A 15,096-nucleotide genomic window follows, 5' to 3' on the forward strand; every position below is an offset into this window, starting at 1 on the left:
CCACCCAGCCCCACTCTGCCCCCCTCACCACGGCCGGCAGCCCTCGCTGACCTAGCCCTGGGCAGGGGACCAGGGCAAGCGCCTACGGCGGGGTGGGCTGGTCTCAGAGGAAAAGGAGCTCCGTGCAGATGCGGGTCCCGGCCAAGCGCGGGGCATCCTGAGGGATTCCTTGCATCCCCCTGACCGCCCTGGACGGGCGCCGCCTCTGCCCCCAACCTTGCTCCGCGGTGCCTGGGCTCCTGCCTGCAGAGGTGTGGTCACAAGCACATGGGGGGGGGGGGCGGGGTGTGAGAGCCAGTGCATTTCATGTTCACAACTAGTGGAGGCATCACCCCATTTCAAAGACTTGGAGCCCCAGGCTTAGAGACGCCCCTGACCTGCCGGGGGTCCGAGATCATGGCCATGGTAGTTTACCATTCTGGCCTTTCCCCTTGGTCCCTGGGGCGTTTGTCGGGCAGGAAAAGAGCTGAGGGTAGTGCCCTGTCTTTTGGGGACCCCACCCAGGGGAACCCTGGGAGTCCCAGGAGATGGTGACCGTGAGACAAATTGGGGAAACGCTGGTCCCAATGCCAGGACGACATTCCGGGCTGTCTGGTGAACAGCAGCCACCGGGAGTAAGGGGTTTGGTGTGGTTTTAAGTTGGCAACATGAGATTCCTGTCCTCTGGCCGCCGCACAGAGCTGGGAGTCACCCACTGGCCCTGGAGATTGGGGGCGTGTCCCCATCCCTCGGCCGGGCGGCCACACAGGAACCCCTGCAAGTGTCACAGTCCCCGTGCCCTGTCCTGGCCGGGTAAGCGTCAGCTCACCTCATCTGTTCAGTGCCCTCGGCCTGCCCACAACACCCCCCCTTCCCACCCCGTTCCCCTCAAAAAGTGGCTTACAACTTAACGGAGGCTGGTTTGGCCTGGTTCCCTCCCTGGAAAGGAGCCACGTGTGTTTTCTGTAAGGAGAACCAACTCTGGACAGTGTTGCGTGTAAGAGCCCCTGGGGCGTCGGGCCGTGTTTATAGAAGGATTTAATTATCATCGATTTCTTTTGCCCTTTCCAATCTGTGAGTTTCGACGTGGGTAACAATGATTGCTTTGAAAGTTTGCGCTGCAAATCCCGACCACGTCTGGTTCAAGGCAGCCTACAATGAGGAGTTTGGGGTGTGGGACGGTGCTTGTGACGTCACTGAGGCTTCTGGGCTCACTCTGTGAATCAGAACGTCTTGAATTGGAGAAGGAAAATGTGCGGGTCTGTCCACAGAAGCCCGTTGCCGGCCCAGGCCAGGTCTGATGAAAACCGCCCGCCGCCTGCCCGGAGCCCACGTGTGTGCGCTGCGTGTGTGCCCCTCACAAGCAAGAGAAAGACAGACCCCTTAGTGTGACTGATGCGTTTGCTGGAGAGGAGGTCACACCTCTGCCCGGCCCAGCCCGTGTCCTGGCTTCGAGATCTTTGCGTGCAGCTGCGGGGCGAGGGGCAGTTGGTGACACATTCCTTCAAGCTCCGGCACGGAGGGCTCATTGAGACGTGGGAGGAGAGATGTAAAAACTGGATTGGGAATGAGGGGGGCCGCTTCCTTCATCTGTGCTGGCAGCCGCCGTGCTCAGGGGTCCCCCCAGCTGCTGCCCAGGGTGGGGGGCCTCGAGTCACACTCTGGATGCGAGCGCTCGTGGACTGGCCGTGGGCTCCTGGCGGGACCTGGGATTCCGGCTTTAAGGATGCTCACCTCCCCATCTGGCTCCCCGTCTCGCTGACTGTGTTAGGTCAAAGCACCCAGGAAGGTCCTGTTACCATTTCTGTCGGGGCTACGGGTGGCCCATAGGTGTCCTTTCTTTGCTCGTTTTATTGTTAGGGCTGGGTTTCAAAATCTCTTCTTTCTTTCCTTTCCTCGCTTACAAAGACTGAAGGCTTTTCTCCCTGTGATGGCTGGTGTGGCCCCACTGGGTCCCGGGGAGGACGCTGCCAGCCCGCCGAGGGCCATTTCACCCTCCCCACGTGGTGCTGGGTCTCTACCACGGCTGGCTTTCTCAGGGCGGCGGCAGATGCGGTCACAGCAAGGTCCCCTCGAGGCCCTTCCTGCCCGCCGCCGTGGCCAGCGCGGCTCTCTGCTCTCCCACTCCTGCTGGAGCGTGATGGCGTGTTATTTTATACAGCACGGCCGTAAATTTCACTAGCCACTCGTCAGCTTATTTACAACGCAAATCCCAGCTGCTCTGAGAGCCCTGCTCCCTCGCAGCCCTGGGCTCACCAGTCCCCTAAATTTCAAATGTACTTCTCTGGGCCATTTATTTAGATTAGGACCACGAGAGGGCCAGGTTCAGGACTCTGTGACCAAATCGAATGCGTCGCTGCCCTCCCCAGCCCCTCCCAGCCCCGCAGAGGTTGGGGCTGGGAGGTCTCAGGTCTGTGATGAGCTCCTCGGCCAATCCTGTTTCGTCCTCAGAGTTCCCACTGCCCTGGGGTAATGCACGGCCGCTGGTGGAGCTCGCAGAGGGTCCCTGAATTTCCAAAGATACAGGGAAAGGAGGCTAAGTGTGCAGGCACCTGTGTAGACCGAGGCGGGCGCACCACGCAGCCCGTGTGAAGCCTGTTGGACAGGCAGGGGGCGAACGCCCAGACCCGGGCTGGGGCCAGCTTGGCCTTGCGCTCGCCCTACAGGCGAGCCTGGAGCCACTGGGGGTGGAGGGTTTCTGTAACTTTGGGGGTGTGCTGGGGGCAGAGTGGGGGAGCGAGATGGTGCAGGCTGGGATGTAAAAATCCTCCTTTCTGGACCGTCGAGAGGGGAGCGCCAGGTCAGAGGACACCCGAGCATCTCTGCTCAGCCCAGCCAGGGAGAGGGCTCAAGGCCCAGCCCAGCTTCTCTGGCACCGCAGGCTGGGAAAGACAAGATAACCACCTTCCCGGTGCTGGCAGCCAGGACGTGGGTCCAAGTCACGAGGCTGTGGGAGGACCAGGGCCCCATGTCTCAGGGACACCCAGGGGCCCGGGGGCAGCTCAGCTGGCCCAACAGGCCGGCCTGGCACCTAGCAGCAGAGGAGGCCGAGGGTGGCTCACGGGGAGCCCAGGGGGTTAGTGTGTAGATCACGGACAGCTCTTAGCCCATCTGCCGTGGAGGGAGCCAGCGTTAGCCTGGCCTCAGGCAGAATGTGGAAGCTTCGGGAACTGAGTAAATGAGCCCCAGAATCACACCAGGGGAGCCGCAGGGGCCCCCTCTAGCTGGGCCCCTCTCCCCAGGGGTTATCCCGCAGGAGGAGAGGCGGGGGTAACCTGGAGCCTCTCGACCTACCAGGACAGAGCTTCATAAGGCTGCCACCCCTTCAGCAGGGAAAGCTCAGCTCCTGGGCCCCGGCGGCGGCTCGTGGGGGCCCTGGGAACACGGAGGTTGCCCGGACTCCCCGGGCAGGGCCAGCCTCTGAATGTCAAGTGTCAGGCGGGCACCTCAGGTTCTGGGTGGGCAGCACCGGGAAGGCCCCCGCCAGCCCGGCCCCAGATGGGAGGCCAGGGCCCCAGAGCGTCCTCAGGCATGTCCCCGTGCACGTGACCGAGCGCTCGTGACCAGTACGCTGTGCTGGAGCGCGGCCACCGGCCCCTGCAGGGATGCCAGGCCGCGGCCTCACGGCAGGTCCCCACGCCTTCCAGCCACGCCCTCTGGGTGAACCTGACATCCCGAGCTCATGCCCCTCTGCACTGGCTGCATAGACTCTGCCTCCTGAAGGGCTCGGGCACTCAGCGTCCTGCCGTGCTCGCCTCTCTGCTTGTCGCTCCGGGGAAGCTCGTTTCCGAAGCAGGAGGAGACCTGAGCGCAGGGATGGCTGTTTCGGGGCACCTGTGCACCTGAGACTTGGATGAGCATCCCTGGGGGAGTTCTGAGGCCAGGTGCACACGAGCGTGCCCACCAACACGTGTGCACACGCACCGGCACCCGCAAGAGGGGACACAGCCACACGTGTGTGCAAGAGCACTCTGAGACGCTCACACACGTGTGCGACTGGAGACCCCTGAGCCGGAGTCCCTCTGCCATGGCCCAGCTGGGCGTGCAGAGCGGGTGGGAGCGGTGGACGGCCTTGGCCCGGACTCCTGCCGCCAGAAGGAGGTGGCACTGTTTGCAGAGCTGGCGGCTGTGGGTCCTCCGTCCCCCGGCCCCGGCTCTCTCTCTCTCTCTCATTCTCTCAGTGCCGGCAGTGCTCAGGCCCCCTCTGTCAGTTCCCGTAGGAGATCACCCTCCCTTTCCCTGTCCTCGGGGCCTCCAAGGGTGGTCGTGAAGGCTGTGCCCGCACGAGGCCCCACACCCACGGGGACCTGCACGTGGCAGGCGTCTCAAATCGTGCCTCATGGCAACTTCCCGTCAGTAAAGCGCTTTGCTCTGGTAAACTTGTGGGGGTCACGACAATATTCTGACAACAGAAGCATCTGGAGGAAAGAGCGTCTTTTTCTAATTTCCCAAGTGTGCCGTGCAGCCTGGCAGCAGGTGCCCCTGCAGAGGGGCTGAGGGCGCCCCCCACTGAAGGGGGTCCGTGGACGGAGGCCACCTGACGGGGTGAGGCTGGGAGGCCTCTTCACCTCAGGGCAGTGAAGGATGCTCGAGAGAGTTGGGGCAGCCCCCGTGCCCTGTTAATGGACTGGCCAGCTGAGGCCCCAAGGGAGATGCGGTCCGCCCAAGGACCTGTGGAGAGGGGCCGGGACCAGGCCAGGGGAGGGTTCTCCGCCAGGGAGGAAAGTTGCAGGCAGCGGGTCTGGGCTCCTTCCCAGGAAAACCTGCCAGGTGTATCTTTCCTGGTGCGCGGGTGCCCCCGTGAGGCCGCCAGGAGCACGCCGCCCTCTGCCGTGGACCGCCAGGCCCTGGCCTCCGCGCTGGGCGGACCCAGACAGCAGAGAGGTTGAGAGATGAGGGGAGACGCCAGAAGGTCCCGGTGCTGCCCACCCAGGGGCACAGGCCCCAGAGGGTCCCCCCGGCCTGTTCAGGGCGCAGTCCGACACCATCCACCGCCCAGGGGCAGCTTTGCCAGGACCGCCTCCCAGGGCCCTCGGGGGTCTCCTCAAGGCCGGGGGCTCCGCTGAGGCGCCGTGTCTTACAGGTGTAAGTACTGCGACCGCTCCTTCAGCATCTCCTCCAACCTCCAGCGGCACGTCCGGAACATCCACAACAAGGAGAAGCCCTTCAAATGCCACCTGTGCAACCGCTGCTTCGGGCAGCAGACCAACCTGGACAGACACCTGAAGAAGCATGAGCACGAGCACGCTCCAGGTGGGGGTCCGTCCGGCGGGGAGGGGCGGGGCCGAAGGGAACGCAAGCTAGCTCTGTGGGGAGGCTCGCAGTCACCCCTCAAACCGTTGTCATTACGGAGAATCCTGTGCTCTTGGGTCTCCCAAGAAGTGGGTTCCCTGAGAGCGCCCCAAATACGCACCCCCCTTGGCTGCCCGCCCCGCCACTGGTGCGCCGCGGAGGGAGGGGCTCAGCTGAGGGACGCCCCCCCTGACGCTGCCCCTCTGCAGTGAGCCAGCATCCGGGGGTCCTCACGAACCACCTGGCGACCAGCACCTCCTCCCCCGCCTCCGAGTCGGACCACCATGCACTTTTAGACGAAAAGGAAGACGCCTATTTCTCAGAAATCAGAAACTTTATTGCCAACAGCGAGATGAACCAAGCAACAACGCGAACAGACAAACGGTAAGAAACCCATCCCGGGGCCCCAGGAAGCTCTGGGCTCTGCATGGTCACCTGTATGGTCACGCCCACAGCAGGGTCCCGCGTCCCAGCACCAGGGACCCCAGGCCCACCGCAGAGGGCGAGGCCCGTGGGCTCTGCAGCCAGTGTCCATCCCAGCCCCCTCTCTGCCTCGGTTTCTCCACCTGCAGAGGGCGATTAGAACAGGCACCCTGGCCTGATGGCGTGTGTCACACGCTCAGTGCGGTACCAGCACCAGGCCTAAATGGTACAGTTTGGCCTCACGGTTGAGACGTGCAGCCGGACATGGGCCAGGCGACGGCTCCTGCCGTGAGACCCGCCGCGCCCCTGAAACTCCCGAACATTCTCATTTAATCCGAGGCAGAAAAGGTTTCTTAGCAAGAGTGCTGCCCCTTTAAATACACACACACAGAGGCAGGAGAACGGCAGAATTGGGAATTCAGGGATACGGAGGGTATTCTGCATAACCTCCATCCCGGGGCTCAGCTGGCAGAGAATCAGAGATGCCCAAACTCCAAGAGTCCTCAGGGATGTGCTCCCCTAATTCTGCAGAGGCCCAGAGGAGGGGGTGGGCTGTGGCTTTGCGGCCCCATCCCCAGCAAGGTGACGAGGGTCCCCCAGGACACCCAGCTCCCCAAGAGCCTGTCTGTTCCCACATCACTGGTGCCCCTGGGGGCAGAGCAGGGGCACCAAAAAGACCTGTCAAATCTACAAATGGGCATGACACGACACTTGGACTGTTTCTGGCTCTGCTAAGTCCTGAATCTATGCCCGGGAAGGCGATCTCACCTGGCGCCTGGGTGGGCTCAGAGGAGGGGAAGTGGGAGAGGCTGGCCATGGGCTGCACATCCCAGAGCCCTGGCTGGCAGTGGAGACCTCACTCCTGCGGGCAGCCCTGCCTGCTCTACGGCCAACAAAGCGCCCATGGCCATCCTTGGCTCTGGGCACACGCTATGGTCTCATGGGAACCCAGGCCCTGCCATCTGCTCCGGGGTGTGGAGTTGTGCTCAGACAGCGCCCCGCGGCTCTGAGGGCTGTGCGTAGTTCAAGCTCTGTGATCTCCGCCTTCAAAGTCACGGACCTGAGCGCCCAGGGGCTGGGCCACGAGGCACGTCCTAGCTGTTGAAGACTCTTCCTTTGTGCCCAGGGCAAAGCCAGACGAGAACTGACACATGCCCGGGGCATCCTCCCTGGGGTGGGGTGGCTCCCACACCTCAGGCTTGGGTGACAGGCCCAGCTCTCAGCCACGAGGAGGACACTCCAGGAGAGCCACCAGACAGAGGGGTTGTCCCCAGAGGGAAGAGGGGACGGCACCATCCTAACCCCACGGAGCAGAACGTTTCAACCAGGGCCCCTGGGGGGCGGTCCGTGGGGCTCAGAGGAGGCTGGCCTCACGTCCCGTGCCAGCCCAGGCCCTCGGCTGGCCCGCCTGCTGACGCTGCATCCCGGGAGCCGGGAGCCCCTGGAGGTGCCTGCACATCGTTGTCGGAAATGGAGACCATGGTCACGGTTGACGTTTGTCGGCTAATGTGCGGAAAGCGGTAGGATGCTGGCGGTCCTGTTAGGGGCCAGTACTAACATCCAGAACCAGCATCTTTCTCTTGACCGTCAGTGAGAATTGAGGGCCTGCCAGGCTTCCTGGCCCTACAATCCCAGAAACTCCGGGGCTGAGTCCTGTCCCCCCCAAATTCCTATGTTGAAATCCTAATCTCCAGCACCTCAGAGTGTGACCTTATTTGGAAATAGGGTCTTAAGTTGTAATTAGTTAAGATAAGGTCTTACTGGAGTCGGGTGGCCCATGTCCGATAGGACTGGTGTCCTTAGAAAAGGGGGAGATTGGGGCACACACACGCACAGGGAGGTACCGTGTGAGGACAACGCAGAGATCGGGTGATGTGCCCACAAGCCAAGGAGTCCCAAGCATCGCCAGCACCCCACTGGAGTCCAGGGGAGGAGCTGGGAGGAGAAGCAGCCCTGTGACACCGGGACCTGGGACGTCTGGACTCCAGGACAGGGAGGGGTGGATCCCCGCTGTCTGAGCCGCAGCCGTGCTGCTCTGGTGCGGTGGCCTCGGGGAGACTCCCCCGCCCCAGGCAGCCGTGTGGAGGCCTGGACACTCGTCCTGGTGTCCTCTCTGTCTGAAGCCGTCTCCAGCCAGACCCCCCGCTCTGTCCCCGCCATATCCGCCCCTGTCCCCACCCAGCGAGCTCTGATGCTCGATGCAGGCCTCCCACCAACGAGCAGACCCTCTATGCAGGGCGGGGCTGGGGACGCAGAGACAAAGCGCTCGAGGTTGCTGCTCCTACAGAGAGGGGCTCATGTATAAACCTGCACAGAGAGCTCAGGCTCGCTTAACTGACACACAGGGCTTTGCACTGATCCGAGCCCCGGGGCGCAGGGCTCCCCACCTGCACTGTGCACCAGCCCTCAGCGTGGGGCCTGTTCTCACGTCCCTGGGAGGGCGTGGGCTCCGAGATGGCAAGCCCCGTCCGAGGGGACCCTGCCAAGACCCAGAGTGGGAGGCAGGACCTGGCTCTGGGGTCCTCACCGCGGTGGACGGGCGTGCACCTGGTGACAAGGGAAATGTGCTGGGGTCCTGCCCGTCCTGGAGGGCAGGTCAGCTCTCAGCCTCCGCATACTTCCCTGTGGAAAGAGAAGAAGTGAAGACAGGGACGGGCGAGAGCAGGGCCATCGGGGTCTCCCCCAGCTCAGCCCGGCCCCCTACCCTCTCTGCGTTTGGAAGTGGTGACCACTCGGGGGGGACGTATCCTCTCGCCTTGGTGCCCCGAGCAGGACCCAAGTCTCCCCTGACAGCAGTGAACAGACTCCCGTGGGCCGTGTGGGGTCCAGGAGGAGTGGGGACGGGGGGCTCGAACTCGGGCTCCGGAAGCGTGTGCTTCGCCCTCCACCCATCCCCCCACCCACGTGTCGGACCCCCGCCCAGATGGCCTCGGGCCCAGCCCACCTGTGGCCGCAGCCCCTGGTCACAGACTTGCAGACGCACCAGACACAGCTGGTGACATTTTCTGAAGGGAATGAGCAACCTGTCCCTCACTGCTTGTTCTCTGCTTTCAGTGATGAGGACCCAGGGTGGGAAAGGCTCGCCCGGCTGCAGGGACCCCGAGGGAAATGAGGTGGGGTCCGGGCTGCAGGAGAGAGCCCCCTGGCGGGTTTCCATCGCTGACAACAGCCCGGTCCGCGTGGTCCGGGACCCTGGATCCCAGACGCTCCATCCGCGGAGGGGCCGCCCCGTCCTCGTGTCCTCACGGCGGGCGGGGGGGAGCAAGCATCCACCAGGGCCGGGCCAGCAGCCCTCCCGTGCTCTGAGCCCCCCCAAGGGCACCCCTTGTGCGGTGCCCAAGCCCAGAGCCCCCTTCCCCACCGGCCCGGCCGTGGCTTCCTTCCCGGAGCCACTGAGTGGCCCACTGTCCTCGCTGGCATAACAGGAGCCCTGCCGCCGAGCGGTGCCCACCCAGCCCTCAGCAGTCCCCCTTCTCGGCCTGAGTCACTCACTCCACAAGGATGGCAGCCGAGCCACCCAGGACCCCGGCTCTGAGGGTTCGGTGACCGCGGGGGGGCAGGCTGCCTTCGAAGGGGGCGGGGCGGCCGTCAGGGAAGGCGGAGGCGTGACCCACTGGCCTCTGGGCGTCTGTGGCCAGCTCCGTCCGTGTCATTTCAGGCCGGAAGTCCAGGACCTGGACGGTGCGCCCCCGTGCCCGGGCCTGGCCGGCGGGAAGCCCGAGGACGCAGAGGAGGAGGAAGAGGACGAGCTGGAGGACGACGGCGACAGCCTGGCGGGGAGGTCCCAGGACGACACCGTGTGCCCCACGCCGGAGCCCCAGGCCGCCTGCGAGGACGAGGAGGACGGGCCCGCCTCCCTGGCCATGGGCTTCGACCACACCCGAAGGTGGGCGCCGGCCCCCGGCCCCCGGGTGCCCCGCGCGCCGGGGGGACCTCGTTCCCACACCCACCATCCGCCCAGCGGGGTTCACCCTCCTTCCCAGCAGGTGTTCCTACTGCAGGGACTTGTGTGTGCAGGCGGGGGTGAGGCCGGGCCCCAGGAAAGGGGGTCAGGGCTCCAGCCCCCCACACTCGCACGCGCGCGCAAACACACACGCTTCCCCAGGCCCGGAAGCAGAGTGGGGGAGGGGACGGCTGAGAGGGAGCTGGTCCTGGACCCGCGGGCCGTGTCCGGCCCTGCGGAAGAACCCAGAGCGGTGACATCTGGCCTCCAGCAGGCTGTGAGGGGCGGGGGCTGAGCACCCACAGTTCTGGAAGCAGGTGAACCACAGCCACGTCCCCAGGTCCCGACCGCTCGCCGCCTGCTTTCAGCACCGGTGAGGCTGCCAGCGTTCCATGATCCTCCTGGGGGAGGCCCGTAGATGCCGGAGGCCTTTCCGAGACGGCCCATTTCCTCCCACCCCTGAGTGCTGGGGGCAGGAGCCCCGGGCCGCTCCAGAGCCACCCAGATTCTCGGGAACCGAGGTGTCCCCGGCTGCCCCCATCCCTGAGGCCCAGCGCCCCGCCTGCTGCTTGTACTCATCTCCCTCTGTCGCTCTCCTGCATCCGGTGGCTTCCGTCCAGGTGTCCGTGTGTCCGTGTGTCTGTCTCCTCGTGCACGTGGCCCGTGGAGATGCCGTGACGCGCATGCAGGCATGGAGCCAGCTGTGGGGCATCAGAGAGGTGGCGAGAGGCCAGGCCGGCTAACGGCAGGCCCCTCTCCGGTCGTTGGTGCAGGTGTGTTGAGGAGCGACCAGGCGGTCTGTTGGCTTTGGAGCCGATGCCGACTTTTGGGAAGGGGCTGGATCTCCGCAGAGCAGCTGAGGAAGCATTGGAAGTTAAAGATGTGCTTAATTCCACCTTAGATTCTGAGACTTTAAAACAGACCCTGTACAGGCAGGCTAAGAACCAGGTAGGTACCCGCCAGAGCCCACCCCCTCGCCTTCCCCAGGCTGGACGGCAGGCGGCAGCCGCGCCCCCCCACCAGGGACAGCCTCGCCTCTCGCTGTGGCCATCCCACGTCTGCCTGGGGACACCTCCCGTGCCTATTGCATTGGCTAGAGAGACCCCCAAGTGACTGCCCTTGCCCACAAGTGGGGTGGGGCAGGGAGAGGTTGAGGGCAGATGAACGCAAGCGGGACAGTCACGGGGGCGCTCCCCCCGCAGTGCTCACGGACACGTGGGTCCCCGTCCTCACGACCCTGGAGGGAGGCGTCCACAGCAGGTGCCCTGCCCTTGTGGCTGCACTGGCCTCCCTCTGCCTCTACCCGAGCAGGGATGATGATAGCCCAGGGTCTTCTCGAAGGACGCTGCCCCGTTGGGGGTCAGGATTGCAAGCGGCAGCCGTGACGGGGTCAGCGGGCACCCGGCCGGCTGGGCACGTCTCGTTCCCCAGCACAGGTGTCGCAGGAGCCTGCCTCCTGCTTCTCTGCAGTCTGGGGGGCTCGGGGTTTCCCTCAGCTCTCTGCAGCCCACCCGAGGCTCAGCAAAAGCCGTTTGCGTGTCTGTCTTCGTCTTTTTACTAATGCTGTCGGAGCGTGAACTCGGGGGGACACCCCCCAGCCCGCCTGCTCTGAGCGGCCCCCGCTCCCGTCTGCTCACGCCCTGTGGGCTAAGCCGGGCTCCAGGCCAGAGGCACGTCTCAGAAACGCTGCACGTCGTTTCCCCAGACTATCTCTGTGCTGCCACCGTGGTCATCCACAGGGGACAGGCCTCACCAGGCAGGGCCTGAGCCTCGTTGACAGGGTCTTAGCAATAACTCCCAGCATTCCCAGTCCCTCCCAAAGAGCACACTTGCCTGGGAACGCGTGCTGATCGCCAGGGGACGTGGAGGCGACTGCAAGGGTGGATGTGCCCCAAAGAGGCTGAGGGTCTTGGTGGCACTCTGCACAAGCGCCTGACAGAGCTACCCCCTCCGCGCCTTCCTCCTCTGTGGGCCGGCCCCCCGCGCCTCTGCCCTCATCTACCTCTGGAGCTGAGGCCGGCCAGAGCGGGTGGGAGGCCGGGAGGGGACGGGGCCGGCCTGGGGTCCGCAGGACCGCAGCCCGCACCGCTCACCTGCCCGTCCCGTGTGTGCCCCGCCCTCTCCCGCCAGGCGTATGCAATGATGCTGTCCCTTTCCGAGGACGCTCCTCTCCACACCTCCTCCCAGAGTCCTCTGGACGCCTGGTTGAACATCGCGGGAGCCACGCCAGAGTCCGGAGCCTTCAACCCCATCAACCACCTCTGACCGCCCCCCGAAGGGCTGGGGTCAGAGTCCAAGCGAGGCCACCACGGGCCCCCGACGTCCCGACAGAAATCCCAGCTGCGGAAGATGGAGGCCAGGGCCTCGGGGAGCCGGAGCGGCCCGGGGCCGAGGAGACCCCTTGTCACCTGCGTCTGACCTCTCCTCAGCGTCTGTGCCCCCGGCCATGGTCCAACTTTAACTTTTCCAACGAAAACTCAGAACCCGGAGTCCTCAGAGCCGTCGTAGGGTTTCACCAGCTCTAAGAACTGGTCTTGAGGACGGCGTTCGAGATGGTTCAGCTCACAGTGTCCGGGTGCAGCGCGGGGGGGCTGCTTTGCAGAGTCAAGCCCACGGGCGAGGGCGGGATTTGAACCCCAAACTGAGGCCGGCGGGCCGCTCCCAGGCACCCGCGTGGTGTCTCGAGAGGGAACGGACAGCTGGGTGTGCTCTAAAGAGGGAATCGCCCGGATGATTTTTATAACGAAGATTACAAGAATGACCCTTTTGGTAATCTTATTGACGACAGAGTCTATTTAAGCATGTGGTTTTAAAAATAGACAGTATTTTTTAAAAAGAAAAATCAAAAAGTGACTTGCCAATTGTTTTTTAAAAGTAATTTTGCATTGCTTTGAAATCTCCGCTTATTTGCAAACCCAAACCTGCCTGGGAGCCAGCACTGCGTTTGGGGGTGTTCTTTATACTGTAGATGCAGAGAAATTTTCTATCTCTGACCGTATTTGTAAAGCCAAGGTGATTCTGGGGTCCCCCCCCCGGCAGAACTGAGTTTGGGGGGCCGACTCCCGTGAGCAGTTTCGGACTGTGCCCGGGAATCAGATACGGTGTCCTGGGCTGGCCCAAGGCTGGGACTCGGAGATGTGCCTGTCATCGTGTGCCGTGCGATTCGTGCCCGTGGCCCCCATCCAGACGCCCGGTTGTGTGGGGGAGGGCGGAGCGGTGGCTGGTTCCCTGATGTTCTCCCCACAAGGGCTGTGCCTCGGCCACCCCACAGCAGCCCGCCCGCCACCGTCCTCAGAAGGCAGGAACTGCCGGTCACGTTCGGATCTCCAGCCCTCACCCTCACCCACCCCCGGTCAGACGGACAAGGGGGAGGAAGCGGGCCTCCGCGGGGGCCACCGGGGGCCACACTTCAAGGCTCCCTTTTGCTCCAGGCCGCCAAGCTTCACGTGCACCTGACACCCCAAGACACGACTGCCACTTCGCTCTTTGTGTGGGCTCCTGGCGGGCAGGACCCGGCTCCAGAACGAAGGGCGTCCAGACGCGACCTACCGCAAAGAGCAAAGACAGCACAGCCCCGTGGGGACGGCGCCTCCCCGGGGACCAGGCTACTTCTCCACTCGGATGGGCTTTAAATTATTCCCGTAGGGGCCAATTTCGAGTAATCGTTTGTTTTCCCTGATGGAATTGACCTTAATCTGTATATAACTTGTAATTTTTTCTAATTCATTTCTTTTCTTATTTTATTTCTTCCTTAACAGTATTTTTGGCATTAGACATTCTTATTGTGAAGAAATAATGTTAATATAAGTATCTAGTGAAGGACCAAAACCGTGTAATAAGGTCGTGTGATGTGTGATCAATAACCAGGGAGTGGGGCCGTTTTGAAAGTGCCAAATACCCCGCGTCCCCCGCGCCCAGCAAATCCTGCTGCCCGTTTTCCAGACAATCATGTGTTTCTGTTCAATTTGAGTTTCAGCTGCGTTTAAGACAAGTGCTCTATTTATTTCTTTTCTTGTTTGGAAGATAAGAAGCAGAATAGCATCCTGAGAAGAAGAGAAAAAAAAAAAAATCTCCCAAGTTGCCCTAGAAAACGTGTGAAAATACAAACGGCTGTGGAGTGGCCAAGCGTTCGGCCACTCCAGGCCAAGACAATCGTCCACCTGGGCACTGGGGGTCCAGCCTCGTGCTGGAGACCTGCGGTGGGGAGTCCCCGGGGGCGCACAGACCTGCGGGTCCCAGTGAAAGGGCTTTGGCCCTTCCCAGATCCAGTCGAGGTGACAGGCTCAGAGCACCTGGCATGTGGGCGCCGGCTGGAAGGTCGCCCCCGGGGCAGCCGGAGAAGCTGCTGGTGGAGGACGGGCCGTGGCCACACCCGTGAGGATCTGCAGACTCAACGTCGGGCTCACACCTGCTCGGAGGCATCCTCGACCCGCCTCGGCCAGACCCGCCTGGTGTGTAGGAATTTCCAACTTCCCCTCCGCCGAGATGGAACCCCTTTGAAAAGTCAACCTCAGATACCAGCTCCCCATTTCTGTAAACCCAAATTATATGATTTCTTCTGCTAAAGAATAAGGTGTGTGCTTTTTTTTCCGATATGACTCTCTCAGTCCAAAACAGGACGTTTGGGCTGGGGGAGACCCGAGGGTCTGTTCCCTGCGGCCCGGCCCTGCCGTTCACCTCTCGTCTCTCTGTGACCGTCACGGTCAGACTTCTGTGGGCGATCTTCTTAAACATTATCTCTTCCCTTTCCTTCTTTTCTTCCCCTTCCCCAAGAACCCCGGTTGCACATTTTAAGTACTGTTTTCTTGTCCCTCTGAAAACGATTAGAGCAAGCCCAGTTTCTCCTCTGGCCTGAACACTTGGCCGGCCTGGGGGGTGGGGTGGGGTCTGTCCTTGTACCCCTGGGCAAAGAAAGCACTTACTTCCTATGCCTGGTGTGTCCGTGAAGCCGGGTTTCAGAGCTTAGCGTTGCTCCCAACCACAGCGAGCTGCCCCCCTCTGGTCTTTCTCTGCCCCCTGGGCTCTAGCACCAGCTGCTTGTTCAGGCCCCGACGCCTCCACGTGCCGGGGGACCCTCCGGGGTTGGGGTCTGGGAGCCAGGGAGCCCGGGCTGGAGAATTCCGAGATCCCAGCTTCGGAGCGCAGACACGGCAGGCAGCTGGCCGGCTGACCACTCTGTCCGTGGGCGGGTGGCCAGGGTCAGGGCTGTGGACTGGGTGTCCCACTGGGCCAGGTGTGTCCGGGGCCAGGGCCCTTCGGTCGAGACTCTGCTGCTTCCCTCTCTGAACTGTGGACACTTACCCCCAAATGGAAATTCGAAAGGAAGCCCCCTCCCCTTTCCCTCCTCCGCCCCTCAAACCCCAGTCCCCCGAGGACCCACACCCTCTCATTCCCAGGCCCATGGGGTAGGATCCCAGGGCTGCCAATGCTTTGGCCGGCCAGCCCTTCAGCCCCCCGAT

The 15,096-nt window shown here is 63.0% G+C and overlaps 1 protein-coding gene across 1 annotated transcript in view; it reads left to right on the forward strand.

Annotated features, from left to right (window-relative positions):
• PRDM16 (PR/SET domain 16) overlaps positions 1–14,145 on the forward strand; it is a 320,741-nt gene extending 306,596 nt beyond the window's left edge. The window contains exons 13-17 of the mRNA XM_060013200.1: positions 5,063–5,232; positions 5,481–5,655; positions 9,353–9,580; positions 10,411–10,585; positions 11,768–14,145. Of these exons, the coding sequence (XP_059869183.1) occupies positions 5,063–5,232; positions 5,481–5,655; positions 9,353–9,580; positions 10,411–10,585; positions 11,768–11,902 (883 nt within the window). The 3' untranslated portion in view covers positions 11,903–14,145. The remainder of the gene's footprint in view (positions 1–5,062; positions 5,233–5,480; positions 5,656–9,352; positions 9,581–10,410; positions 10,586–11,767) is intronic.
• The last annotated feature ends 951 nt before the right edge of the window (positions 14,146–15,096 follow it).

This window comes from Delphinus delphis, chromosome 1, assembly GCF_949987515.2.
Source record: "Delphinus delphis chromosome 1, mDelDel1.2, whole genome shotgun sequence".
In the NCBI taxonomy this organism is placed as follows: Eukaryota; Metazoa; Chordata; class Mammalia; order Artiodactyla; family Delphinidae; genus Delphinus; species Delphinus delphis.